Source organism: Takifugu rubripes, chromosome 1 (assembly GCF_901000725.2).
Source record: "Takifugu rubripes chromosome 1, fTakRub1.2, whole genome shotgun sequence".
Lineage (NCBI taxonomy): Eukaryota > Metazoa > Chordata > Actinopteri > Tetraodontiformes > Tetraodontidae > Takifugu > Takifugu rubripes.
This window is the reverse complement of record NC_042285.1, coordinates 12,390,581-12,417,820: the sequence shown is the minus strand read 5'-3', so window position 1 is coordinate 12,417,820 and position 27,240 is coordinate 12,390,581. Positions and strand designations below refer to the sequence as shown.

Sequence of the window (27,240 nt, the reverse complement as noted above, 5' to 3'; positions counted from 1 at the left end):
GACATGCCTGTCATTCTTCTCTCTCAGGTAGCACCCGAGATTCTGGGTCACTTACTCAACCAAGAGTGTCAAACCGTGAATGAGTGTCGCCTGGAGGGGGGGAACTTTTGACATCAAAGGATGAACAGAATGAATAATGCATTAGTAAATCATCAAGGGTTTCAAAATTTGCACAAAGTGTTAATTATGTTCCTTATGTTTGAAATGTTTCGAGCAGGCCGTGACAGACCAACTACATAGGAAGAGTTAAACATAGGAAACAAAGTCTGAGTCAAATGGGTGATAAATTGGAATACAGCACGGATCTAGGTGCAGCTACAAGCGTTATGTCATTTAACTCTAACTTTTTCAAAAGGCGAGTCAACTGTGGGATTAAGATGTATGCAAGTGAACAATGGCAGAGATTAGCTTTAATTCAATCTCACGATCTCGATAATTTAGGCTTAAGCGCCACTTTAAAAAGCGTCACCCGAAAAACACAGAACGCCAAAACATTGACAATTTTATTTTAGAGATATTTTAACATTTCACAGCACAGTTGCATAAAAGTTTGCACCGAAGTCAGGAGTCACAGATAACAGATAATAAGATAGTTTAAAGCAACAAATAATCCTTCACCAAGCAACAGGAGTGCTACTTTATCAAAGTGGCCAAAAGTCGTGTACTTCAAGTGTCTGTGGTAATATTAGAGGTAAAAGAGGAACACAGAAATTAGGAGCTTCAACAAACCCCTTTTCTACATCATAGAACAAAATGTGCACGTTAACTGAATATTATTCCTTACTGCTTTTCACCCCGTGACTAACTGCTACATTGAGCCTTTGTTGACTTTAGTTAATTGTAAACGGATGAAAAACATTCAACAGTTAAAGATAGGTGTAGACTTTACCACTCCTGCTAAAATCGTAGACTAAGATGCACATTAAGAGTTAGAGTGCTGGTTTTACCACCGTTGCCTTAAATGTTTGCATTTCGCTCCAGTGTTGTACTGAGGGAATCATTCATGCTGCCTTTCTATTGGGTGGTTCGTAAACCTGGGTCAGAGCAGCAGTCATATGAAACGCTTGGTTTGGTCACAGACCATCTTTGGAGACAAGACCACAATGATTTTGGCAAACGGTGGGGTCAGCTTTGTGGAGACATTCACAATCAGCGTTCCAGCTCAGTTCTGACTGAATATGAGGGAGATGAATCTCTGCAGAACCTCAACTGCTGGGGCTCTAAAACTTTAGCAGGACAAGGCTGAGAGCCGTCAGAGCCAGTGAGAAGGAGGCTGGGATTGAGACGCCTGCGGACGTTGCCTGCGTTGTGACTCGGAGCTCATTTCCCTGGACGCTTCTGTAGACGTCCGTCATGAATTCTGAATTTTTGCTGGTGTTGAAGTACACAGACGTGCTGAAGAGGTCAATCTAGCAGAAAAACCAAAACGATCAATGTTTTCTGCTGTTCTCCCTGAAAATTCATTTAAAAAAATCAAAACTCACCAAATCTTTGCTGACTTTAATCGAGTCCTTGAACACCGTCCAAACCACAGCCTCGTTGCAAGTGGGCGTGGTCAAGGAGCCAAGGTAGCGGTAATACTTTGTACGATCGACCCCTTCCAGGAGAGCGTCCAATGTAAGGCCAGATGTCATGTCGACAGAGGTACCTGAGGAAGGAATATGTTCAGGCTTTTCCCCCCAAACAGCACATGAGACTCAATGCTCAACTTCTTACCAGCGTTTGTGATGTTTTGCAGGTAAGAGGTCAGTGTCTTCCAGCTCGCAGGGCTGCCCGTAGCGTTACCGTCCATGACCTTCAACGCAAGCATGACCAGTTTAATCTTGCTCTGTTTTCTCGAGCTCCGACAACAAGGGCAATAAAGTCTTTTACTCACCTCGATGAAGAAACCGAGAGCAGCAAGTCCCTCAGAGTCCGCAATACCTAAGGTCGTGTTCCCATTATAAGAGGACTTCAGGTTCACGATGTGCAGCTTGACATGAAGCAGAGAAGAATACGTTTGAATGTGTCCTACTCTAACCTCTTGAGCTCTTAGCTGAAAGGTTAAACCACGTTACCTCCATAGGATACTGTTTTCCATCCACAGTGTGCTCAGAGCCGGGCACAGAGGATCCATTCCCCCAGTGCAGGTGGAACTGCAGACTGTCGTAGGTCTCAGACAAGTCTCCCCCCGACACCTTGACACCACTGTCAAAACTGACTTTCACTGGGACAGGAGGACAAAGAAGAAATCCTGGGTCAAAAGTGGGCAGATTTTTGACTTGTTAAATATTCTTGTTATTTGTATTTGTTTTTGGCACCGCACCACCCAGCGCCCTCACCGGTGTTGCCCGTGTTAGAAAAGCTCTTGAACGCGGTCGTGCTGTTGTAGTTGTAAAAGGTGAACGCTGTCAAATTTTCGTTGGCCTCGGCGTTTGCTGAGGTGATGTCGATGGGAGACTGTCGACTCCCATTGCAGTATTTGGGAGCGATGGTGTGCCAGAGTGTGTCATCTATAAGATGGGGGAGACTTTAGGAGGTGGGAGGAGAAGGAATTAAAAAGCACAAAGTACTGTAAAACTAAAGGGAAGTACTTACTGCAAGATGCTTGATGATAACACCATTCTGAAAAAGGAAGATCATTTCATCATCAAGGGGAATTTCATTTTAGGAGAAATTTCATTTTTGACTCATTAAAAGGATATAAATTAGGAAGCATTTCTCTATGAGTCCATTATAGCTACCTATGTCCGTTGAAGCACAATAGACAGGTGAGAGAACACACCCAAGAACCACAGCCAGGAACCACATCATCTGGAAGAAAGAAAAGGGTTGATTAAACCAAACAAAAGCAATCAATAGAAATGTTTAGAGCTGTTTGGGCTGCGTGCCTCCGGCCACTTTCCAGAGACAGAAGTGTGTGCGCACACCATGGATTTCAACCTACTAAGTGTTGTTATACTGGTTTCTAGTATTGTCTTACAGTATGTTTGTTCCCACATCTACTGTGCTGACCACAACCACCGCACAGCATGCACATCCAGGTAAAGATGAGGCTGCTTTGCATTTTCAGGCATTTTTTTTCCTTTATAAATTCATAAATTGAAATGGAAGTCAGTGGAGAATCCAATATATTTGTGGCAGCAGTCGGTCCATTTAGCAGCCGTGTTCAGAGCCACGTCAGTCAAATGTAGTTTTATCTGTCTGGAGGAATTATGGAAATGTTGTATTTCCAGGATTCAGGGATTGTTTGTTGTTATTTGTTTTCTTTTCCAAGCCTCTGAGGGAGGCTCTTCCTTTTGAGGAAATTTCCCAAATTTATTTTCTGATGGAAAATCTCAAAATATCAAACGTTTCACATTAATGAAGTCACAGCACATATCCTATGTCCATGAAATGGTTCTGCACTACATGCAAAGGCAAAAAGGGATGAATTCTGATTTAACAGTTGGTAAAATAAATAAATAAATAAATTGCAAAAAAAACAATTTTTAAACATTCTTTTGAATTTATAACAAGAAGCATCAACATAACACAAACTAAAGGAATAAAACCTTTCAGAGAACAAAGAATGGCCTCTCATCTTACCTTTGACACCTGTAGAATCTCCTCTGACTGGAGGAGAGCTTCGGCCTGCCTCTATTTATCCGTTCCAGGTCGACACCGCCCTCGATTCCAAAGCTCAGCAACTTCCCTTCAGAAATATTCTGACGTTTGCTGAGGAATTTTCTGAGGAATGGAGACAAGAAAATCTCAGCTGACGACTACTGACATTAAAAGAAGACGTTCACATGCGTTTCGGGCCTAGACACACGTGCCCCCCCCCCCCCCCAAAAGAAAAAATGGTTTCAATGCTTCTCGGAGTAATGGCCACGTATAAGCCACTACGGCCTTCCTCAGGCAAAGCTGCATTTGGGAACATAATTTTTACCATTGTATGTTAACACATACATGTTTTTAGGATTAGATTGCTATAAAACATTTGACATGATGTGAATCTGAGGTACGTGTTGCTTGTTTGTGGGAAAGTCCCACTGTACTAAATATAGGCCAAATATTCATCTGTCATGATTATGGCACTAATATTCAGGAAGAGGCCCATGTTTGTACAAACTAGGACGCAGGTTTCCGTTAATGAATCAGTTTGACTGCTTGGATTGTCGGTGAAAGTTGCTTCAGTATCAGTCCTGCTCATAATTGTTTGACTCTAACTTTAAGTGGTTGATTCAGTCTTACTACTTGAAAGATGTTAATCATTTAAAATGACACATAAAGTGCATCATGGTACAGTAATCATATGCTAATGTGCATGTATTTGGACCATGAGGACCTGAGAACAATAAAATACATAGAAAAGCCAAAACACAATCTTGAAAAAACAACTTGGTGCAAATTACAGTGACATTCAAGCCAAACAAGATTAGAGATTAGATTCAGAGAAATTCTCTCTCTCTTCAGAGAATAATCTAAAACAAATTGGTCACGTCAGTCACATGAGCTTGGTTCCGAAAAGCAGTTTTATAGGACGTAGCTCCATGGAGCTCACTTAGAATTTGGTGCTTTTCCCTGCTAAGAAAATAAAGAGGATACAGCGATCTTAATTGTGGAAACAGTAGCGGTGGTTCAGACACAACTCTCGGGTGTTTAGGGCCTCTCTTTGACCAGGCGATGCCGGGAGACGTGCGTTAAACTAATCCAAACATTTGAACGCTGATTTTACCATTGCAAACAACTATCGCGGAGTTCAAAGTCATTGTTTACATGAAAGTGCAGCCAGGAGAGCTTTCAGACAGCCCGTTTGTCCGCCACAGATGCAGCAAGCAGTTTCTCTGGAGATGAAAATGCGTCGCCAGTGCGCACATTATGCACACAATTAGAGAAATCATTAGCTGAGACACTTAGTGTGTTCTTAGTGGAATTACACCCAAGTTAACTGCACCGAAGGGGGAAGGGGGGGTGGAGTTTCGTCTTGTTTGTTGTGCCCGCGATTCTCATTATACTACTAGAGCTTGACAACCTCTGACAACCCCATCTTTGTTGGATAAGTCCAGAGACTTTTAAATGAAATTTCTGAGCTGAAAGCAAACTTTACTTCACTTCACTCTTGTGCCACAGATGGATGTGGACCCGCTGTTGGTGGTAAATCACTTTGCGTCAGTAATCAAATGTCTATATGGGCAAATATAATAAAGACAGCAACTACATAACCAAAAGTAAAGTGATTGACCAAGCGATTATCAAACCATAACATATGAGAAATAGTAAATTTTACTGGACGTGAGAGTGTTTATGTTAGGATTCAGTGGAATTTTTTGTTTCTCCCGGTTCTTTCTCCTCTCCCTAGCAGGCAGGTCTGAAACACCTCCTCCCTCACCTGCGGCTCATCTGGGGTGATCTGCTTGGCAGCTTTAGGGAGCGGCTTGTTCCTCCTCTTGTCGCCAGATCGTTGTAGATCCTCTGTGGTAACGCTTGGCCCTCCTTCTTGAGAATTTTTCAGCTTGAACTTTTGCTAGTCTGCATTCCTTGTGAGTCGTACCTGCTCACCTCTATCTTCTTTTCCTATTTTTTAGCAGTTCCCAGTTCACTGCCGCTCAGATCAGCCTCGCTCACCTACACAGTGGCCGGCTGTCGCAGCTTTAGCCATATATATGTGTGTGTGGGTCTGTATGTATATACTGTATATACACACACACACACATGTATGTATGTATAAAGAAACTTTGGCGTGCTCCTTTTTGTCACGTTGACTTCTGCTGCTACTTCATTTTATTATTATTTTACATTTTCTACAGATTCATTTATTTATATTTGTTTGTTTGTTTTATTGTTTATGCAGTTTTAGGAAACCTGAAAACTGTCAAACCTGTCCTGGTCAACCATTCGCTTGATCTCTTGTGACACTTGTGAAAAGACAAATTTTATTTAAGAAACATTTACTGGGATACAGTAAAGTATATTGGGGGTGTGCAACAGGTTAAATATGTGTGATAAATAACGGCGTTCATATGACTCAGTCAATCCTTCATTACACCAAAGAAAAGAAGCAGTGCAAAAGTGTGGCTACATATTGCATATATTGCTGTGGCTCTAAAGCTTTAGCAGGATAAAGCTGAGGGCGGTCAGTGCGAGGGAGGCTGCTGTTGCACCATTTCCAGACTTTGTGACATGTAGCTCATTTGCCTGGGTTCTTCGGAAGACATTTGTCATAAGAGGTGAATTTGTACTGGTTTTGAAGTACACGGTCGTACTGAAGAGGTCAATCTAGAAGAAAAACCAAGACAATGAACCAGTTACAGTCCTGCTGTGTTCTCTGAAAATCTATTTTTTTTAAAAACAAAACTCACCAAATCTTTGCTGACTTTAATCGAGTCCTTGAACACCGTCCAAACCACAGCCTCGTTGCAAGCGGGCGTGGTCAAGGAGCCAAGGTAGCGGTAATACTTTGTACGATCGACCCCTTCCAGGAGAGCGTCCAATGTAAGGCCAGATGCCATGTCGACAGAGGTACCTAAGGAAGGAATATGTTCAGGCTTTTCCCCCCAAACAGCACATGAGACTCAATGCTCAACTTCTTACCAGCGTTTGTGATGTTTTGCAGGTAAGAGGTCAGTGTCTTCCAGCTCGCAGGGCTGCCCGTAGCGTTACCGTCCATGACCTTCAACGCAAGCATGACCAGTTTCATCTTGCTCCGTTTTCTCGAGCTCCGACAACAAGGGCAATAAAAGTCTTTTACTCACCTCGATGAAGAAACCGAGAGCAGCAAGTCCCTCAGAGTCCGCAACACCTACGGTCGTGTTCCCATTATAAGAGGACTTCAGGTTCACGATGTGCAGCTTGACATGAAGCAGAGAAGAATACGTTTGAATGTGTCCTACTCTAACCTCTTGAGCTCTTAGCTGAAAGGTTAAACCACGTTACCTCCATAGGATACTGTTTTCCATCCACAGTGTGCTCAGAGCCGGGCACAGAGGATCCATTCCCCCAGTGCAGGTGGAACTGCAGACTGTCGTAGGTCTCAGACAAGTCTCCCCCCGACACCTTGACACCACTGTCAAAACTGACTTTCACTGGGACAAAATGGAAAATGTAGATCATGGTTGGTTTGGGGAGCAAATCAGATTTGTGACGTGTTGAACTCTGCGTGGACACCCAGCGCCCTCACCGGTCTTGCCCGTGTTCTGAATGGACTTCAACGCGGTGGTGCTGCTGTAGTTGTAAAAGGTGAACTCTGTCAGTTTGTCGTTGGTCTCGGCGTTTGCTGAGACAATGTTGATGGGAGACTGTCGGCTCCCATTGCAGTATTTGGGTACAATGGTGGGCCAGCGTGTGTCATCTATTAAATGGGTTAGATACTTTAAGTGGACACAGATAAAGAAAAACACAATTCATTTTCAGAGGGAAACTACTCACTGCAGTCTGCTAGATGATAACACCATTCTGAAAGCGCAAGATAATTCAGGTAATCACCTCACTTAACAACTTGTGGACGTCAATCTACCCATGTACTCACCTATGTCTGTTGAGGCACAGTAGATCCTGGGTAGGAGGGCGCACGTGGCAATTGCAGCTAAAAACCACTTCATTTGAAATGCTGAGAAAAAGCAACAGAATGCAAATTAAAAAAAAAAAAAGAAATCCTCAAGAAGGGTCAGAGACAGTGTAGAGTCCTGTGGGGTATCTACCTCCTCACTGCTCCAGAACTTCCTCCTCAACCTTTTTATTGGCTCAGGCCATGGTCATGCAAATGTGACAGCACTGTCACAACAGTGCAACACTCTCCACCCACCAGCTGTATCAGATGAGATTTTTATGATTGTTTGTTCATGTTCACGTCACATTATAAAATGTAAATGATTCTAGCAGCTGATGCTTCACCGCCACTTACGACCAATTGTTCTGAGCCTACAGTCTGCAGGTGGACCACAGGAGGCTGAAGATAGAAAAGATGTGCATGAATGTGACTCAGATTGAGAGGTTGATGATGATGAAGTAATGCAGTGCAGCTGGTAACCCAACCCTTGCACTTTGTAAATAGAGGTATTTTTTCAGTGTCATTGTTGTGTCCATTCCTTTGGCTTGAAACACTAAACACAGATGAATATCTGTCCCTTTCTCCTGTCTATATATGTTTAAAGGTGTGTATAAAGTCGATTGCAGTGGTTCCCAACCTGGGGTCAGAGCCCCCCTCTGGGGGTGCACAAGAGCTTGATCTCTTGTGGGGTTATCAAAATTTTCATTTGTCCATAGCAAACTTTAAAAATTCCAAAAAGTAGACCTCCTCTGGCTGTTCAAGGAAGAAAGCTGAGTTCAGGTTTGAAGTTGAAATGATCTTCAAAATGAGGGGGGCAGGACCAGAAATAAGAGATGGGTGGCATTATTACTGGAGGCTGGCGCTAGGTTGTCAAATATCAGGTTAGACCAGGTAATAAACTGTAAATTATTAATGCTTTTATATCTATCTGCTGATCAAGGAAGACCTCACAGAACTTCCCGACAGTCATAGTTTCCTGTTTGAACAGAAGTTGACCTTTAAAACCCTCAAGAACCGGCGTTAAAATAGTATTGACTTTTTTTGGCTGATGTGATAAGGACAGATTTATTGACTTGATCTTGCCCATCAAGGTGGTTGGTTTATTTTCATCTAGTTAGTCTTACCACATAACTTCTTGAAGTTTTTCAATTGGTGTAATTAAATATACAGCACCATGAGCAATGTAGGCATCTCCTGGGGGGGTGGGGGGGGCTTCTTCAGCAATAGGGCGTGTTTAATAATAAGACTTGTTGACTTCTTTTAATTCTGAACTCTGAACTAAGTATGTTGTTGGGGGTATATATCTGTCTGACCTTGCATAAAAATGGCACCAAAAAGAGACCTGAATGAGACACAATTTCCAAAGTAGAGTAGTCTTTCTAAATTGTCTTTTATTTTTTGTAGGTATTTCTAAAACAAATATTGAAATGATCATCACAACAGAACAAATAATTAGTGCAACATGACCCCAGACAGCGTAGATGCACGGCCTGTTTGGAGCCGTCTCATTGAAACTCTGATCAGCTAGATCTTAAAGATTGCATTTTTCTAGGAATACATCCATAATCACTCGTTTTTTAGCGAATGTGCAAACTTACAAGTCTTAACAAGTATTGATCTCACGGATTGTATAAAAGGGCAACAAGGCATGGCGACAGCAGGAGGACTATAATGGAAGTGGTGGCACCGGGCGCTGAACTGGAGCTGTAGATTTTCCTGCTGTGAAGTGGCTGCGTGGGCCGAAACACCTTCTGATACCCTGCCTGAGCTGGGAACATCATCATCTGATGGAGGAAAGGACAAGTTACAGATGAATCTGGTCAAGTCCAAATGTAGCATCAGCTCGGCTGCTTTTTTGTGTTATACCCTGCAGGCGGGAGGTGTTCTTCTCACGTTACAGTCAGTGACTCCGAAGCATTTAGTTGGGAACAGTTGGAATGCAACGCTCGTAAAAAATGTAGACTCAAGACTTACTAGCACTACTTTAAAAAAAAAAACTGGAGCCTACATAGTTTAATGCACATTGTTTCTGCAGGTGGAATAATTCTTGCAGTATTATATCCTGATTAGAAGCAACAGAAACTACATTTGGAACAACTTATACAGTGATCCATTATCAGGATCATGGTCATAAATTGTCTTTTGATCTGTTTTGTTTCCTTTTTTAATTTAAATTGTGCTGCACAGCAACACTTTTACATAATGCAATACTGACGTCAGCGTGTCAGACAACCTGTCAAATAAATCTTCAGTGTACAGATGAGGAGATTAGCATGTACCAGATTTTTGTCCACCTTGACAGACTCTTTGAATACCGTCCAAACCACCGCTTCATTGCACTGGGGCGTGGTCAGCGACCCATTATAGCGATAGAACGCGTTTCGATTCACGCTGCCTAGCAGATCATCGATGGAGATCTCCTCGGTGACCTCAGCCTTTGAGCCTGCACGGAAGCAAAGTGCTGTAGTCATGTGAAACTCCATTTACAGAGCTGCTGCAACAAAGAAAGAAGGACCTCACTGATGTTTGTAATGGACGAGAGGTAGTGTGTCAGTTTCTTCCAAGTGTCCATTTCAGATGAGCTACTTCCTGTGGTGCCTGTCTGTGCAAAAACAAACAACAACCTTGGCGATTCCCTAACTAGACATGTCCGTTTACTAATGATGCCAAAAACGATCCTGTGTTAACCAGTAATATCAGCCGCTACCAGTCCCTCTGATATTTATTGTTATTGTGAAATCCAAATGGACGCACAGGAATGTGTATGGACGTGGAGCTCACTTTAACGTTCATATGTTATCATGGTTTCATTGAAACTGGTCTAACATTTGCTGATGGTGTGGGTGACTCAGCCATAAAAAAAAAAAAAAAAAAATCAGAACTAAACTGCATTTCTTGTATTGATGTGCATATTTTTTTTAATTAACTGTTGTGTCACAGTTTGCAGGCGGTGGCCAATCAAGACCTTATACTAGTTACACAGTTACCTCGTGATGTTCTGATCCTCCACTACTTTTTGTCTCATCTGTAGGCTGTAAAAGAGGGAGAGGCCTTTAAGTGATGCACACATGAAGCGCGCTAGATAATCTTAAACTCAGATGTATTTGATGGCTCTACAGTTTGGAGGTTGTATCTGAATCTGCGTGAGGGGAATGTGCTTTAAGTGAACTCCAATTAGGACAAACAGTCTCCACAGTTCAGACTGTCCATCAGACAAGCAGAAGAATGTTATTGTTCTCTTCCTTCCAGGTCTGTTTACACATGAGTTCCTTCTGACAGAGACACTCTTATCTGTGATGAAATGTGGCCAGGCTTCATTAACCCGATAATCAACCAGGATGTCGCCCTGAGAAACTGCGCACGTGTTCAGTACACTGTCATGTGCATCTTGTTGTTTACAGTAAACCAAATGTAACCCAAGAGGAGATGAATTACTCCCATAATTATGATTAAACCAAATAAATAGCTGCCATGATTATTATTAAGCCAATTCCTTGTCTTTATTTTAAAATAGAAAGAGATTTTATAAAGATGTGGGAGAGTTTGGGCCCTCAGCTTTGTTGGAAAAAGCAATGTTTTATTAACATAGTTCAGCGTTTTTCTACCTATTGTTTCACAAAAATGCTGCCTTTATTGGCACAATTGTTCTGGTTTTGAATTTCGTAATTGAAACTGATCCCCACATTCTTATGACTGTTACCTCAATGAAGAATCCCAGCACCGCCAGGCCGTCGTGAGTCTTCACTGCCTCGTCCAGGGTCAGATCCTTCCGCTTGCTGACTATGTGCATCTGCGTGAGAATGCAGTTTAAATCGTCACATGTGTACGACGTTACCAGGAAACAACAATATAACCGTTGACGTGTCAATCACCTCCATGGGATATCTGTGTGAATCCACTGTGTGCTCTGAACCATCGGAGTCACCGGAACCCCAGTGGAAATGAAACTGTAAGGTGGAGTAGACGTGTTTCAGACCTCCACCTGAGATCTCCACAGCCGCGTCCTGCTTCAGAGTACATTTCACTGGACATCATGAGGGAGAGACGGCAAACTGTAAAAGCCTCTGCTTGTTTAAAATGGATTTTCATTGCTCTTAATTATATTGCAATGAAAATAAACATGAAATCGAATGAAATGTTCAGATAATCTTGATGGTGTTTACCCAACAATGTAGCCAAGAAATAATCATTTGTTCATTTATACCACAAAAAAGGAAATTCACAGTGTAGTCTGGAGTAGTTTACATGTGAGTTATTTTAGAAAGCACGTTGAAAACCAGTCTGGGGATGACAAATAAATGTCGCACCAGCATGGCCAGTGTTAATGATGTATTCGATGGCGTGTTTGTCATCAAACTTTGTGAAGGTGAAGGACTTGAGACGCTCGTCCACCACCACGCTTTTTTTCTCAATGTTGACGGGTGACTGGCGCTCGCCGCCGCATTTGGAATGAGGGAGAAGGTGCCAGTGAGATGGGGTGAAGTCTGAAGGTAAATGAGAAGAACCGGGGTTTTATGGTATCTCTTTTAAAATAAACACTTGTAAAACAAGCATCCGACTCCTCTGCTTTCACCGTACGTACCACAGTGACCGTGGTAGCACCACTCAGGGCCTAGAAAACAAAGCACATTTACAGTGTAGCCTCAGTTGTGCTTCACCAACGTGATCTGATGATACTGTGAGATTGTCTTACTCACTGGGGGGTAAAGAAGTTGCAGGAGAAGCAAAGACTTGACGGTTATTAAGGTTTTGTGTGGGCCGATAAACATTGCTGAGCTTTGTCTTTGTGGGAAACTGCTGGATCTGAAAAAGAAGGAGACACAACAGGATCCAGCAAGGTCCTTTGTGACGCACCACCAAAATTAAATCATCTTCTTCAGCTCAGAGGAGCCAGAGCTGTTGAGAATGTGACCGAAGACGCCACAAACTTTTTTCTTTTGGCTGAAGCACAGGAGGAGTGTGAAGTGACAGCGAGGAGAAGGGTTTAAGAGTAAACTTTTCTCCCCAGTAGAAGAGGAACCCAGGCAGCATCAGCAGGCATCTTATTGAGGTATGCTACTTGCTCCAGGCTGAATTCTAGCTGTGACGCGATGAAAATATGCAGAAACTTGGGGTCAAATCAATGTCAAATACCATGTATCGGCTCTCTTCCTGCAGTCCCACAGACATGATCAGAATAGAGGGGGGGGGGGGGGGGGGGGGGGGGGGATCTAAAAGATGGCTGGGTTTGTGATGTCAGTCTGGGCTGAATATATAAAATAAAAAAACAGATCTGAAATTTTCTCAAAGATCTCTGCCGAGAAGTCTGAAAAGGCTGTTTCATAAGCAGCCCGAACAATCCGCCAATCAGCGTTAAAACGCACATCTGAAGGCAAAAGTAAATGGTTTGATCTCTTACAGCACCAGTTAATTGCAGCCTCACCTTTTCTGGATTTTCCTGCTTCTAATTATGCCTCAAGGCCATGATGTCTGGTCACAGACAAATGTGCAGAAGCTCGTTCTCATCTGACACACCCAGAATTCCAGCCAAAGTATCACATCCCCCGCAGGCCAGGCGAGTGTTACGGATGTCTTTGGTTGTTCCTGCAAGTATTTCAAGCGTTTCAAGCCCCCAGCAGTGCTGCACCAACAGGTGCGACATCTGTCCCGATAATGCTGGGGCTCATCTGCCTTTTGACCAGACTCAGGCAGTGTATCTCCTTCTCCCTTTGTTCAGCACGTTGACATGCTGGCGATTGGAGAGTTATGCACCCTGTTCAACCTGCTCATGCCTCTGACATGCAGGGACAGAGATGTGAGTTCCATTATGAGCAGCACTGATGGCTTTGAGATAAAGTGAAAAACATCATGTCATGTTGCAGGTATGTCGCTCTGCAACTGCACAAAACTTTGTGGTCACTTCTTTTTTCTTTTTGTGCAATCTTTTTTTAGATCCTCAATATGATTCTTTATAACAAAAGTAAATGTCAGATTATTTATCTGGCCAATGAGCAACATAAGCTTATTTTGTCAGACCATACATCTACTACTACTACTACTACTACTACTACTACTACTACTACTACTACTACTACTAATAATAATAATAATAATAATAATAATAATAATAATGCAATCAATAGCCATATTCATGCCACTTTTTCATATAGAATTGAATTTGCAGTTGCAGCATCTGTATTTCCATCTCTAGTTCTTTGCCCTTTCCGATGAAAATGAAGGACAAGTTCACCATAATTCGGTGTGATTCTGTAGGAAGCAAAAAATCACCTGATATGACATAAAACATTTTCAGACACCTGAATCGTTTTGCTTTTAAGGTTAATTTTTCCATTTTTTAATCCCCCGCCCCCCAAGGAATGCTGAACAAGCGCGTGGCAGCACAGTTTACCAGAGTTTTGTGGATGTTGATCGGCTCCTGGAAGACTGTCCACACCACTGCTTCGTTGCAGTCGGGGGTGGTCAGGGATCCCATGTACCTGTAGAACTTTGTCAGATTTACATCTCCAATCAGGTCACCTATAGAAAATGTGTTGTTCACGGCGACTTCGGCGCCTGCAGTTGAGCAAAATCACAACACAGACTGATGTGAAATAAGATACAGAAATAACACCTTTTCTGGTGCCCTGCATGTACAAATTAAACCTTTGATGTCTGCTTTTATACTTATACTTATTGGTGCAACTGGCAGAGAACACAGCTCTGTCGTGTCTACAAATATCCAGGAAACTCCACATTAATGACTTCACCCCGTTGAGCTGGCGGATGTTAGCAGTTGGGAAAAACCCAGAGCAACATAGCAGTTAAATTAAAAAAAAAAAATCTCTTTATGTTGTAGTAAGACATGACAAGCAGCATTCTGTTTGTTGCACAAGAGGGGTGGTATATGACAGACCTGGCTGCATGAAAGTCCTACATTTGAACTATGTGGGCCATTTCCTAGTGTGGAATTTCACAGAAAGCCCTGAACTCTTGATGAACTCAGAAGGCCAATAAAATATATGACATATTTCATTAGAATAGAGCTTCACATGCGGAAAAGGAGCATGCAAACAGTGGGATGAATAAAAAAATATTCTTCACTTTTATCATTCTAAAGCATGTGTTAAAAGAGTGGATAAAATGTTTTGTCTGACATTTCACTAGTATGCACCGTTGTTTGAGTGAGGCATAGCTTTAACATCATTCCATGTAACACTTGTCAAAACATTCATGCCGGTAGCTGCCTACATCCAACCTGCTCCTCTGGAACTCAAACAATGCCACAAAGAATGTACCTGTAACGTTTGTCAGGTAAGATGTCAGCGCGCTCCATGGTTCTGATGCTGGCCCATCTTCTGTGGCCTTTAAGAGATGAGACATGGTGAAGGATATTTCCAGATAAAGTCAGCACTAATGAGAATTATATAACGACTAAAATATGGGACACACATTGAGGAAAAACCCCAGGACAGCGATTCCCTCTGAATCTGCAGTGGCCTCCTGCACAGTCAGACCCTTCTTCAGACTCACTATATGCATCTGTCAAGTTCATCATGAACTGATTAGACAAGGTGAGGCAAAACATGGTATTCACGTGAGGTTTAGCACATAGTGTGAGGTTCTATACCTCCATTGGATATCTTTTCCCATCAACCTCGTGCTCTGACCCCTCCAGGTGTTCTGCGTTGCCCCAGTGAAAGTGAAACTGAATTGTAGAATAAGTGCCATTGAGCCCACCGCCACTCACTTCCACTTCATCTGGTGCCAGCATGAATTTTACTATGGAAGATAGGGAGGTGTGTAATGACAGTAGCAAAAAGAAGTGAGGTGGAGGTCTCGGCTTGCGTACCCGTGTGTCCGTTGTTAATGACTGACTTAACGGCCTGCTGAGATCCAAAGTTGAGGAAGGTGAAGCTGCCCAGGCTGTGGTTGGTCTTGACCAGGCTGGAGACTATGTCAATAGGAGATTGTCTCTTCTCGGAGCAGAACGCACCGGCGATGTCTCCCCAGTGGGACGGGGTGTGGGCTGTGGAAAGGACAGCAGCTGATGCAGCCTCAGGAGTATTTAGGCTAAAATGTCCCACTTCTGTTCTTACTTACCACATCCAGTGTAGCACCAGTCTTCTCCAGATGCTGAAACCGGGAGAAAACGCACATTGAATATGACCCAGAGGCCGTTCAACAAGCCAAAACAAACAAACAAAGACATGTTTGTTTATATCTCACTGTGTAAAAGCACGCTGAAAGAGAATGAGAAAAACTAGAAAATATATTTTTATAGTACTGTCGCCAAGCTTGAACCTAATGTGATCCATCTGAGATATCCTTTATTTTTTACATATCACAGATTCATTTTAATTTAAGTTTAAATTTACAGGTTAAAAGAAATAATGTTATTTCATTTGAAATAAAATGTATAAAAAGCACAATTCCTTGGGCTCTTTGAGTGTGTTCAGTCATTCACCAAATAGCTGTTGATAGTCCCTTCTACATTTGTTTTCTATGGAAAATTAAGAGGATAATGTGTGTCATCAAACTATATGTCACGTTTTTATTTGATTTATTATTTTAATCAGGCTTACAAATGTAACATTTCCCTATCATGCCCTTTACATCCATTATATTTGGCTATAACTGAGAAAAACTTTTCATTTTACATCCTCCACATACAGAAAAGCAGAACAATGATGCTCATTCTGACAAATACGTCCATTATGTGGAAAGTGACTCGATTTGCTCACCGTATTTTACCAAAGCTGCCAAATTCAGGTAAAACAGAAAGGAGGCGAGATGCATCTTCAGGAATAAAGAGCAGGCAGGTTATACGGTTGCACGTTCTTTATGCCTATTTTAAACCAACATAAAATTCAGTTTATGACTGCCTTAATAATCCTTATGTACAAGAGAAATTATGATCATTTTAGTATTTTTTTTTTTTCAAAACTGATGTCAGAATAAAAACTTGGTCCTACCTTGTGGTCCAGGTCTGAAGTATGTGGGCCTTTAAAGTGTGATGAGAGGTCAGTTTTCACCAGAGTTTATTAGAGAAGTGCCCCAGAATGGGTTACTGTAGGTGATATAGGGCAGGAGGGTGTGTGTCTGTGAGCATGTGTGTCTCTGTGTGTGTGTGTAGAGGGTCTCTGTATACACATCACTGAATCAATATGGAGACTTCTTTCTCTCGGACACTGCTGTCAAAATATAGGTGTGTGTGTGGGGGTGTGTGTGGGTGTGTGTGTGTGTGTGTGTGTGTGTGTGCGTGCGTGCGTGCGTGCGTGCGTGCGTGCGTGCGTGCGTGCGTGCGTGTAGAAGTGTTTAATAAGGTGTTCCTTGCATGATACAGTAGTGGTTCAATACACAGGTAGAATATTTATAATTGTACTAGCCATCAATCACTGGTTTCACCTTCTGCTTCCTTGTACTGGAAAAAAAATCACACACACATTCACACACACATTCACACACACACACACACACACAGCGTAAACTTTAAATGAGCCAAGTGAATTTTGACAAAAGGCCTTATTTCATTGTCATCCTTTAGTGATAAGCAAGCCTGCACTGAACACACAAAAGGACAACCCAGATTAAAGGTATTCAGTGCCACTGAAATCGGATCTCAAGGCGCATTACACCTGTTTTTTTTTTTTAAATTCTAAACACAGAACACAGAAAGACTAAGTCTTTAATGCAGGTGACTCTGCAACCTGAGGCCAGTCTGTCTTAAGCAACCAGATCTGCCTTGAAGCTACAGTAGGACAGGTAACCAGTAATATGAGACCATTTGGACTGTAATTAGATGATGATATGAGAAAAGATATGATAAAAAGAAAAGTCTGCTTAAGGAACATGCCACCTCATCATATAAGGACTTCAAACGTGATGGTTGAGTGTGTAAAACTTTATGGGATTGTAATTTTGAGTCTTTCCAGGCAACTCTCAGGAACTTCCAGGGGTCTCCTCCAGCTTTGTTTACCAGACAAACATCTAGCAATGTCTTTCCTTCCAGACGGACACGTCTCCCTGTACCTGCATCTCCCTACATGTTGATGGTGACTGATTCTGTTTGGGTCAATACAGGATTGAGCTACGCAACCGGTTTGCCACCCTTCACCGTTCCCTCTTAAATTGTCCCACCACACCTCGGACTCCAAGCACTTATGCATGCAAGAACGAGGACCAAACAAAAAAAAAAGCCACCGTGCCTTTTCCAAAACAATGGCAGAGTGCGTCAGTCAAGTTGGTGCCAACAGTACAGTAATTTTGTCTTTGGCGTCACATTCCTGTGCATGAGGTGTCATGAAAGCATCGTAATTACATCGTAATTGTCATGAAAGCATCGTAATTACTGTTTCCAGTACATCTCACCTCACCTGTGGGTGAGGTGAGATGTACTGGAAACACCTGAGAGTCTTTGACTGGAGGAGCGATCTAATTATTAAGCTGCCGTGCGGAGCTCTTATTAACGCTTGGAGCTCTACGGTAGTTGGCTAAGTTCACCCGCTTCACTGGGAGAAAGTGTTGCGGACGGCGATGACAGTGTTTGGCTTGACCTACCCTTCCGAATTTAAAAACTATCCTTCTCAGTAAAACACATAAATCATCGGCGCACAGCTTATACCTGTTATCAAAAAAATGAGCCATTTTCTGTTAACAGATGTGAAGTTTTATTGTAAAAAAGAATCCATTAAAACATGTATTTCTAGTTACATGAATGGAAGTTTCCATCCATCCTGCTACTAAGACCAGGCCTGTTTGCTCAACTACAGCAGCTTCTGCTCCAAAAAAATCTATTTTAAACAGTGAAAGAAGCTTCTTTTTTTTTCCCCACGCAGAAAATTCATTGAAACAAAAACCTGGCTCTCACACGCTAGAGGCAAACACAATGATCATAATGCAATTTGAGCAACCTTGAGATAGACCTAAACTTGTTTGGACACAAAGCAACAGTCGCTTGTGTTGTCTGAAACACCGACGGCCTCAGCTCCACTCCTGAGTGCAGGAACCTTCTCAGAGTAGAGAAGCGACGACCCTGCAGGGAGACAAAAGCAACCGGCGTTAGTTCTGCTCTGCTCTGCCTGGACTCCAAGTGGGTTACCCTGTTGTTACGCCACTAAAACACCGGAAGGGCGTCGGGAATACCAGGCAAGGGGAAAGAATGCTTACTGGAAGAGCGACCCGCTTAGCTCATCGACCACACCACCTGGGGAGAAATGAGCACAAAAGTCGGGGGGATGTGGGAGAAAAAGGGCGATGCGAAGGGGATATTTGTGCAGCGTGAGTGTTTACCTGCCGTGCAAACGGTGTCACACAGGATGGGGCAAAGGTAGCAGGAGGAACATTCCTGAAAGGGGCGGAGAGAAGGTGGCGGTCAGGAGGCTGAGCCTTCACAGAGAACTTACGCGGGGCTTTCAGCCAGGCTTACGTCGCAGCGCTCGCAGTGGTCCGACTGGTCTCCATCCTCACACGGGCACTGAGCACAGGTACTGGAGCAGTGCTAGGATGGGGGGAGGGGGGGGGGGGGGGGGGGGTTACATGTAAGGCGGATGCACTCTATAACAGGTAACCAGCATTATGTCAGGACATTTACCTCACAGATGGTGCAGATGCTGCACAAAGAGCCAGGGCGGAAGGCGTGCTTGTCAGAGGCAGATTCGTCTTCGCCTGGAAACACTTTACACTTCAGACAGTAGCACTGAATGGAACATGAACTGATGTCCTTTCGGTTAATATTACAGTGGTTTTCAGAGTTCAAAGAACAGTTTGGCTGCTGTCTTTCTCTGATCAGTTTCTTTTTAGTATCTAATACATACTTTTTTTTCCTAAATGAGCCTCCTAAAGCTGGAAAACTGCCAATGATTGGTAGAAACCACATTCTTCATATTCTAAACTCATCTTGTCCTTACAGTATTTAATAGCCTGGTTGCCACAGCAACAGTTGCCTCCTAAGTGCAGAAGCTTTTCTCAACAGTACCTCATGACACAGTCGTCAGTTCCACCTGAAGATCTGTTTTGGTCAGATTGAGCAGACCACAGTGTTCTATCGCTCATAACTTTGTGTTTAAAGATGATTCTAGGGTTTTTCCTGGCTCTCCAAATAGCTGCACTCCAATAAAAGGACTGAGTGTTTGGTTGGCCCTGGTGTCAGAGTGAACAGATAAGCCCGGCTATTTCAGGACTGATATGTGACACACTGCTCTGTTTCCACTGGTTAACACAGTCAGAAGGCAGGTTTGCAGTTAACAGACACTCAACAACTTAGGAACCACTCCACCAGTTAACAGACACTCCACCAGGTAACAGACACTCCCCCAGTTAGCAACCACTCCCCCAGTTAACAGACACCCCACCAGTTAACAACCACTCCACCAGTTAGCAACCACTCCACCAGTTAACAGACACTCCACCAGGTAACAGACACTCCCCCAGTTAGCAACCACTCCAACAGTTAACAGACACTCCAGCAGTTAGCAACCACTCCACCAGTTAACAGACACTCCACCAGTTAACAGACACTTCCCCAGTTAACAGACACCCCACCAGTTAATAACCACTCCACCAGTTAACAACCACTCCACCAGTTAGCAACCACTCCAGCAGTTAACAGACACTCCACCAGTTAACAGACACTTCCCCAGTTAACAGACACCCCACCAGTTAATAACCACTCCACCAGTTAACAACCACTCCACCAGTTAGCAACCACTCCAGCAGTTAACAGACACTCCACCAGTTAACAGACACTCCCCCAGTTAACAGACACCCCACCAGTTAACAACCACTCCACCAGTTAACAACCACTCCACCAGTTAACAGACAATCCAGCAGTTAGCAACCACTCCACCAGTTAACAGACACTCCAGCAGTTAACAGACACTCAACAAGTTAGGAACCGCTCCACCAGTTAACAGACACTCCAGCAGTTAGGAACCACTCCACCAGTTAACAGACACTCCAGCAGTTAGCAACCACTCCACCAGTTAACAGACACTCCCGCAGTTAGGAACCACTTCCCCAGTTAACAGACACTCCACCAGTTAGCAACCACTCCACCAGTTAACAGACAGTCCCGCAGTTAACAGACACTCCCCCAGTTAACAGACACTCCACCAGTTAACAGACACCCCCCCAGTTAACAGACACCCCACCAGTTAACAACCACTCCACCAGTTAACAACCACTCCACCAGTTAGCAACCACTCCACCAGTTAACAGACACTCCAGCAGTTAGCAACCACTCCACCAGTTAACAGACACTCCACCAGTTAACAGACACTCAACAAGTTAGGAACCACTCCCCCAGTTAACAGACACTCCAGCAGTTAGGAACCACTCCACCAGTTAACAGACACTCCAGCAGTTAGCAACCACTCCACCAGTTAACAGACACTCCAGCAGTTAGCAACCACTCCCCCAGTTAACAGACACTCCACCAGTTAGCAACCACTCCACCAGTTAACAGACACTCCAGCACTTAGGAACCACTCCACCAGTTAACAGACACTCCACCAGTTAACAACCACTCCACCAGTTAGCAACCACTCCACCAGTTAACAGACACTCCACCAGTTAGCAACCACTCCACCAGTTAACAGACACTCCCCCAGTTAACAGACACTCCACCAGTTAACAACCACTCCACCAGTTAGCAACCACTCCACCAGTTAACAGACACTCCACCAGTTAGCAACCACTCCACCAGTTAACAGACACTCCCCCAGTTAACAACCACTCCACCAGTTAACAACCACTCCACCAGTTAACAGACACTCCCCCAGTTAACAACCACTCCACCAGTTAGCAACCACTCCACCAGTTAACAGACACTCCCCCAGTTAACAACCACTCCACCAGTTAGCAACCACTCCACCAGTTAACAGACACTCCACCAGTTAGCAACCACTCCACCAGTTAACAGACACTCCCCCAGTTAACAACCACTCCACCAGTTAACAGACACTCCCCCAGTTAACAACCACTCCACCAGTTAACAACCACTCCACCAGTTAACAGACACTCCCCCAGTTAACAACCACTCCACCAGTTAGCAACCACTCCCCCAGTTAACAACCACTCCACCAGTTAACAGACACTCCACCAGTTAACAACCACTCCACCAGTTAGCAACCACTCCACCAGTTAACAGACACTCCCCCAGTTAACAGACACTCCACCAGTTAACAACCACTCCACCAGTTAGCAACCACTCCACCAGTTAACAGACACTCCACCAGTTAGGAACCACTCCACCAGTTAACAGACACTCCCCCAGTTAATAACCACTCCACCAGTTAACAACCACTCCACCAGTTAACAGACACTCCCCCAGTTAACAACCACTCCACCAGTTAGCAACCACTCCACCAGTTAACAGACACTCCCCCAGTTAACAACCACTCCACCAGTTAACAACCACTCCACCAGTTAGCAACCACTCCACCAGTTAACAGACACTCCAGCAGTTAACAGACACTCAACAAGTTAGGAACCGCTCCACCAGTTAACAGACACTCCAGCAGTTAGGAACCACTCCACCAGTTAACAGACACTCCCGCAGTTAGGAACCACTTCCCCAGTTAACAGACACTCCACCAGTTAGCAACCACTCCACCAGTTAACAGACAGTCCCGCAGTTAACAGACACTCCCCCAGTTAACAGACACTCCACCAGTTAACAGACACCCCCCCAGTTAACAGACACCCCACCAGTTAACAACCACTCCACCAGTTAACAACCACTCCACCAGTTAGCAACCACTCCACCAGTTAACAGACACTCCAGCAGTTAGCAACCACTCCACCAGTTAACAGACACTCCACCAGTTAACAGACACTCAACAAGTTAGGAACCACTCCCCCAGTTAACAGACACTCCAGCAGTTAGGAACCACTCCACCAGTTAGCAACCACTCCACCAGTTAACAGACACTCCCCCAGTTAACAACCACTCCACCAGTTAACAACCACTCCACCAGTTAACAGACACTCCCCCAGTTAACAACCACTCCACCAGTTAGCAACCACTCCACCAGTTAACAGACACTCCCCCAGTTAACAACCACTCCACCAGTTAGCAACCACTCCACCAGTTAACAGACACTCCACCAGTTAGCAACCACTCCACCAGTTAACAGACACTCCCCCAGTTAACAACCACTCCACCAGTTAACAGACACTCCCCCAGTTAACAACCACTCCACCAGTTAACAACCACTCCACCAGTTAACAGACACTCCCCAGTTAACAACCACTCCACCAGTTAGCAACCACTCCCCCAGTTAACAACCACTCCACCAGTTAACAGACACTCCACCAGTTAACAACCACTCCACCAGTTAGCAACCACTCCACCAGTTAACAGACACTCCCCCAGTTAACAGACACTCCACCAGTTAACAACCACTCCACCAGTTAGCAACCACTCCACCAGTTAACAGACACTCCACCAGTTAGGAACCACTCCACCAGTTAACAGACACTCCCCCAGTTAATAACCACTCCACCAGTTAACAACCACTCCACCAGTTAACAGACACTCCCCCAGTTAACAACCACTCCACCAGTTAGCAACCACTCCACCAGTTAACAGACACTCCCCCAGTTAACAACCACTCCACCAGTTAACAACCACTCCACCAGTTAGCAACCACTCCACCAGTTAACAGACACTCCAGCAGTTAACAGACACTCAACAAGTTAGGAACCGCTCCACCAGTTAACAGACACTCCAGCAGTTAGGAACCACTCCACCAGTTAACAGACACTCCCGCAGTTAGGAACCACTTCCCCAGTTAACAGACACTCCACCAGTTAGCAACCACTCCACCAGTTAACAGACAGTCCCGCAGTTAACAGACACTCCCCCAGTTAACAGACACTCCACCAGTTAACAGACACCCCCCCAGTTAACAGACACCCCACCAGTTAACAACCACTCCACCAGTTAACAACCACTCCACCAGTTAGCAACCACTCCACCAGTTAACAGACACTCCAGCAGTTAGCAACCACTCCACCAGTTAACAGACACTCCACCAGTTAACAGACACTCAACAAGTTAGGAACCACTCCCCCAGTTAACAGACACTCCAGCAGTTAGGAACCACTCCACCAGTTAACAGACACTCCAGCAGTTAGCAACCACTCCACCAGTTAACAGACACTCCAGCAGTTAGCAACCACTCCCCCAGTTAACAGACACTCCACCAGTTAGCAACCACTCCACCAGTTAACAGACACTCCAGCACTTAGGAACCACTCCACCAGTTAACAGACACTCCACCAGTTAACAACCACTCCACCAGTTAGCAACCACTCCACCAGTTAACAGACACTCCACCAGTTAGCAACCACTCCACCAGTTAACAGACACTCCCCCAGTTAACAGACACTCCACCAGTTAACAACCACTCCACCAGTTAGCAACCACTCCACCAGTTAACAGACACTCCACCAGTTAGCAACCACTCCACCAGTTAACAGACACTCCCCCAGTTAACAGACACTCCACCAGTTAACAACCACTCCACCAGTTAGCAACCACTCCACCAGTTAACAGACACTCCACCAGTTAGCAACCACTCCACCAGTTAACAGACACTCCCCCAGTTAACAACCACTCCACCAGTTAACAACCACTCCACCAGTTAACAGACACTCCCCCAGTTAACAACCACTCCACCAGTTAGCAACCACTCCACCAGTTAACAGACACTCCCCCAGTTAACAACCACTCCACCAGTTAGCAACCACTCCACCAGTTAACAGACACTCCACCAGTTAGCAACCACTCCACCAGTTAACAGACACTCCCCCAGTTAACAACCACTCCACCAGTTAACAGACACTCCCCCAGTTAACAACCACTCCACCAGTTAGCAACCACTCCCCCAGTTAACAACCACTCCACCAGTTAACAACCACTCCACCAGTTAACAGACACTCCACCAGTTAACAACCACTCCACCAGTTAGCAACCACTCCACCAGTTAACAGACACTCCCCCAGTTAACAGACACTCCACCAGTTAACAACCACTCCACCAGTTAGCAACCACTCCACCAGTTAACAGACACTCCACCAGTTAGCAACCACTCCACCAGTTAACAGACACTCCCCCAGTTAACAACCACTCCACCAGTTAATAACCACTCCACCAGTTAACAGACACTCCCCCAGTTAACAACCACTCCACCAGTTAGCAACCACTCCACCAGTTAACAGACACTCCCCCAGTTAACAACCACTCCACCAGTTAACAACCACTCCACCAGTTAACAGACACTCCACCAGTTAACAGACTCCCCTAGTTAGCAACAGCTAGCAACCACTTCCCCAAAACCCACTCTGTGCAGATCACGGAGATGAACTGTGGTCAAATATCTGTTTCTTTTTAAAAGCACATTAAATGTGTAAAAGTATCTTCATCTTCACCATCATCATCTTCTTTTTCATCATCATCATCGTCGTCATCCTCATCATCGTTGTCATCCTCATCATCATCTTCCTTTGCAGCCTTGTTGTTCTCATCATCCTCTTCTTCATCATCATCGTCATCATCATTATCTTCTGCTGCTTCTTCATCATCGTTGTCGTCATCATCATCATCATCATCGTCGTTGTCATCATCATCATCATCATGGTCGTCGTCGTCATCATCATCATCGTCGTCATCCTTATCATCATCATCATCGTCATCATCGTCCTCATCATCACCATCATCGTCCTCATCATCCTCATCATCCTCATCATTATCGTCATCCTCATGATCGTCGTCATCATCGTCGTCATCATCGTCGTCATCATCATCGTCCTCATCATCATCATCATCGTCATCATCCTCATCATTATCGTCATCGTCATCATCGTCGTTGTCATCATCATCATCGTCATCATCCTCATCATTATCGTCATCGTCATCATCGTCGTTGTCATCATCATCATCGTCATCATCCTCATCATTATCGTCATCGTCATCGTCGTTGTCATCATCATCATCGTCGTCATCATTGTCGTCATCATCATCGTCTTCATCATCATCGTCTTCATCATTGTCATCATCATCGTCATCATCATCATCATCGTTATCATCATCATTGTCGTCATCATCGTTGTCGTCATCATCATCATCATCGTCGTTGCCTTCATCATCACTATCATTGTCATCATCATCATCATCGTCGTCATCATCTCCCTCCTCCTCCTCCTCACCTGTGTCCTGCTCATCAGCCCCCTCACCTCCCTCGCCATCACCATCATCATCATCATCATCTCCAGCGGTCTCTGCATGGAGCTTTTCCGTGTGCCCCTCCTCCGCTCCCAGTGCCCCAGAGATGAGCGGCTGTGCTGGACACAGGAGAACCAGCAAGAGTCCCACCAGCCAACTTTTGACAGGTGCCATTTTGGGGAGAGTAAAGCAAATCCACAGTGGACGTCCTGATCCTGATCCCTGACTCCTGCGCCTGCACAGGCCAAACTTCAAACCAGTAAATCCACAGAAATATCCCACAGGTCTGTGCTCAGAGCTCCAGCAGAACTGGGACAGTTCAGTCTGAGCCTCGTGCTGGGAACCAGAGGACAGTCAGTCTGCCTGACTGACAGAAGCACATGTGGGGGGGTGGAGGGGGGAGGGGGGGGGGGGGTGCTGCTTGGGTTGCCCTTAACATAGGGTGTTGGTGAGGTCACGTATGAGAGCGGTTTTTGGACTGAAGGGTGGAGACAGCAGATTCAGGAGGGAGAGATTTCACGGCTAATTCAGCCATTACGGAGTTGGCCGTTGGTCGGGCAGCCCGTTGAGGACGCGCAACCACTTTGTCTTTGCGGAGCGATGAAGCCGAAATGTTTGAGATACAGGATCTGCCATCTTGTACTGGTGATATTTTCAGCCCCACTTTGGACAGTGGCGAATGCTCCTGCAGCCTCCCCACCCGCCAGGATCAGAGTTCAGCTCTCAGTCACGACGGCGGCAGTGAATATTTAATCAAACACCACGATAAACATGTTTTAATGCATCAGGAGTCCTTTTTTAAGGACGCGACGCTTATTCCCTTACTGGAACCTACCACCAAAGATCTAAAGCAGCTTTATTTTCATGTTTTATAATCCCGCAACATTCATCAAATTAGATAAGAGGAATCAATATACATTCTCTTTCCAACTTTAGATCTCCAACTATGAGAGCTAATTGCTGGCTTTGCTATGAGAACTAATTAATTTATCCAGTTTCAGCTTCTCATTGAACAACTTTATAAATAAAGGCTTCACTGTAGACTAAAAAAAATAAACAGATAATAAAATTTAAGTCTAAAATTACATCTAATCCCAAATTGAACACAGAAATGTCTTGAGAATGTGCTTCCTAATGCTAATACCAAGGCAGAGGACATGGCTGAATGAACAGAACGGACAGAAATAGAAGCAGGTGAAGATTACGGCTGCATTCCTGAGGCGACTCTTAAGATTTGACTTCTCGGATTAGCAATAAAAATGCAGATCCGTTCATGGCAATTAAATAAGTGGCAGCTTTTTATTATTTTGAACACACGCCACCGTGGTGCATTTAGGGAGCAGTGGGACAGGAAAGTGATGACACTGCCTCTCAGTGTAAGCCAGCGGTACGGCTGACAGGTGGTGGCCTGGGCTATTTCCAGTAAAGGCTCCTTCAATAGCACAGCTCCACTATGTGACCTTCAATGGTGCTGCGGCGCACTGAAATCCAGCACTGCTGATGCACCCTTCACGCTATCATTTTC

At 44.4% G+C, this 27,240-nt stretch overlaps 3 protein-coding genes across 6 annotated transcripts; all 3 read right to left on the bottom strand.

The window, feature by feature from the left end:
• Positions 1-488: 488 nt before the first annotated feature.
• Positions 489-7,689, bottom strand: LOC101075055 (carbonic anhydrase 4-like). Of its 3 annotated transcripts, XM_029836631.1 has the most exons (9): positions 3,568-3,692; positions 2,724-2,793; positions 2,578-2,604; positions 2,322-2,492; positions 2,058-2,206; positions 1,877-1,972; positions 1,717-1,795; positions 1,485-1,648; positions 489-1,409 (listed from the first exon to the last, which is right to left on the bottom strand). In XM_029836631.1, the coding sequence occupies exons 2-9, from the start codon at positions 2,791-2,793 to the stop codon at positions 1,221-1,223; spliced, it is 945 nt and encodes a 314-aa protein (XP_029692491.1). In that variant the 5' UTR covers positions 3,568-3,692; the 3' UTR covers positions 489-1,220. The 3 variants fall into 3 exon arrangements, with proteins under 3 accessions (XP_029692491.1, XP_029692489.1, XP_011618384.1); XM_029836629.1 differs by lacking the exons at positions 2,724-2,793; positions 3,568-3,692 and adding an exon at positions 7,490-7,689; XM_011620082.2 differs by lacking the exons at positions 489-1,409; positions 1,485-1,648; positions 1,717-1,795; ... (4 more) ...; positions 2,724-2,793; positions 3,568-3,692 and adding exons at positions 5,875-6,240; positions 6,324-6,487; positions 6,556-6,634; ... (3 more) ...; positions 7,390-7,416; positions 7,490-7,686.
• A 1,186-nt stretch (positions 7,690-8,875) lies between these two features.
• On the bottom strand, positions 8,876-16,606 carry LOC101061471 (carbonic anhydrase 4-like). Of its 2 annotated transcripts, none has more exons than XM_029836611.1 (17): positions 16,462-16,606; positions 16,231-16,334; positions 15,590-15,622; positions 15,339-15,515; positions 15,117-15,268; positions 14,939-15,028; positions 14,785-14,851; positions 13,899-14,062; positions 12,208-12,313; positions 12,093-12,122; positions 11,818-11,994; positions 11,383-11,534; positions 11,211-11,300; positions 10,498-10,542; positions 10,031-10,112; positions 9,790-9,953; positions 8,876-9,294 (listed from the first exon to the last, which is right to left on the bottom strand). In XM_029836611.1, the coding sequence occupies exons 2-17, from the start codon at positions 16,283-16,285 to the stop codon at positions 9,130-9,132; spliced, it is 1,749 nt and encodes a 582-aa protein (XP_029692471.1). In that variant the 5' UTR covers positions 16,286-16,334; positions 16,462-16,606; the 3' UTR covers positions 8,876-9,129. The 2 variants fall into 2 exon arrangements, with proteins under 2 accessions (XP_029692471.1, XP_029692464.1); XM_029836604.1 differs by having other exon boundaries at positions 16,231-16,285.
• Positions 16,607-18,132: 1,526 nt separating this feature from the next.
• LOC101061700 (serine-aspartate repeat-containing protein F) lies at positions 18,133-26,093 on the bottom strand. Its single transcript, XM_029850992.1, has 7 exons — positions 25,806-26,093; positions 24,923-25,709; positions 19,080-19,153; positions 18,915-18,986; positions 18,779-18,833; positions 18,656-18,692; positions 18,133-18,521 (listed from the first exon to the last, which is right to left on the bottom strand). The coding sequence occupies exons 1-7, from the start codon at positions 25,887-25,889 to the stop codon at positions 18,500-18,502; spliced, it is 1,131 nt and encodes a 376-aa protein (XP_029706852.1). The 5' UTR covers positions 25,890-26,093; the 3' UTR covers positions 18,133-18,499.
• Between the last annotated feature and the right edge of the window lie 1,147 nt (positions 26,094-27,240).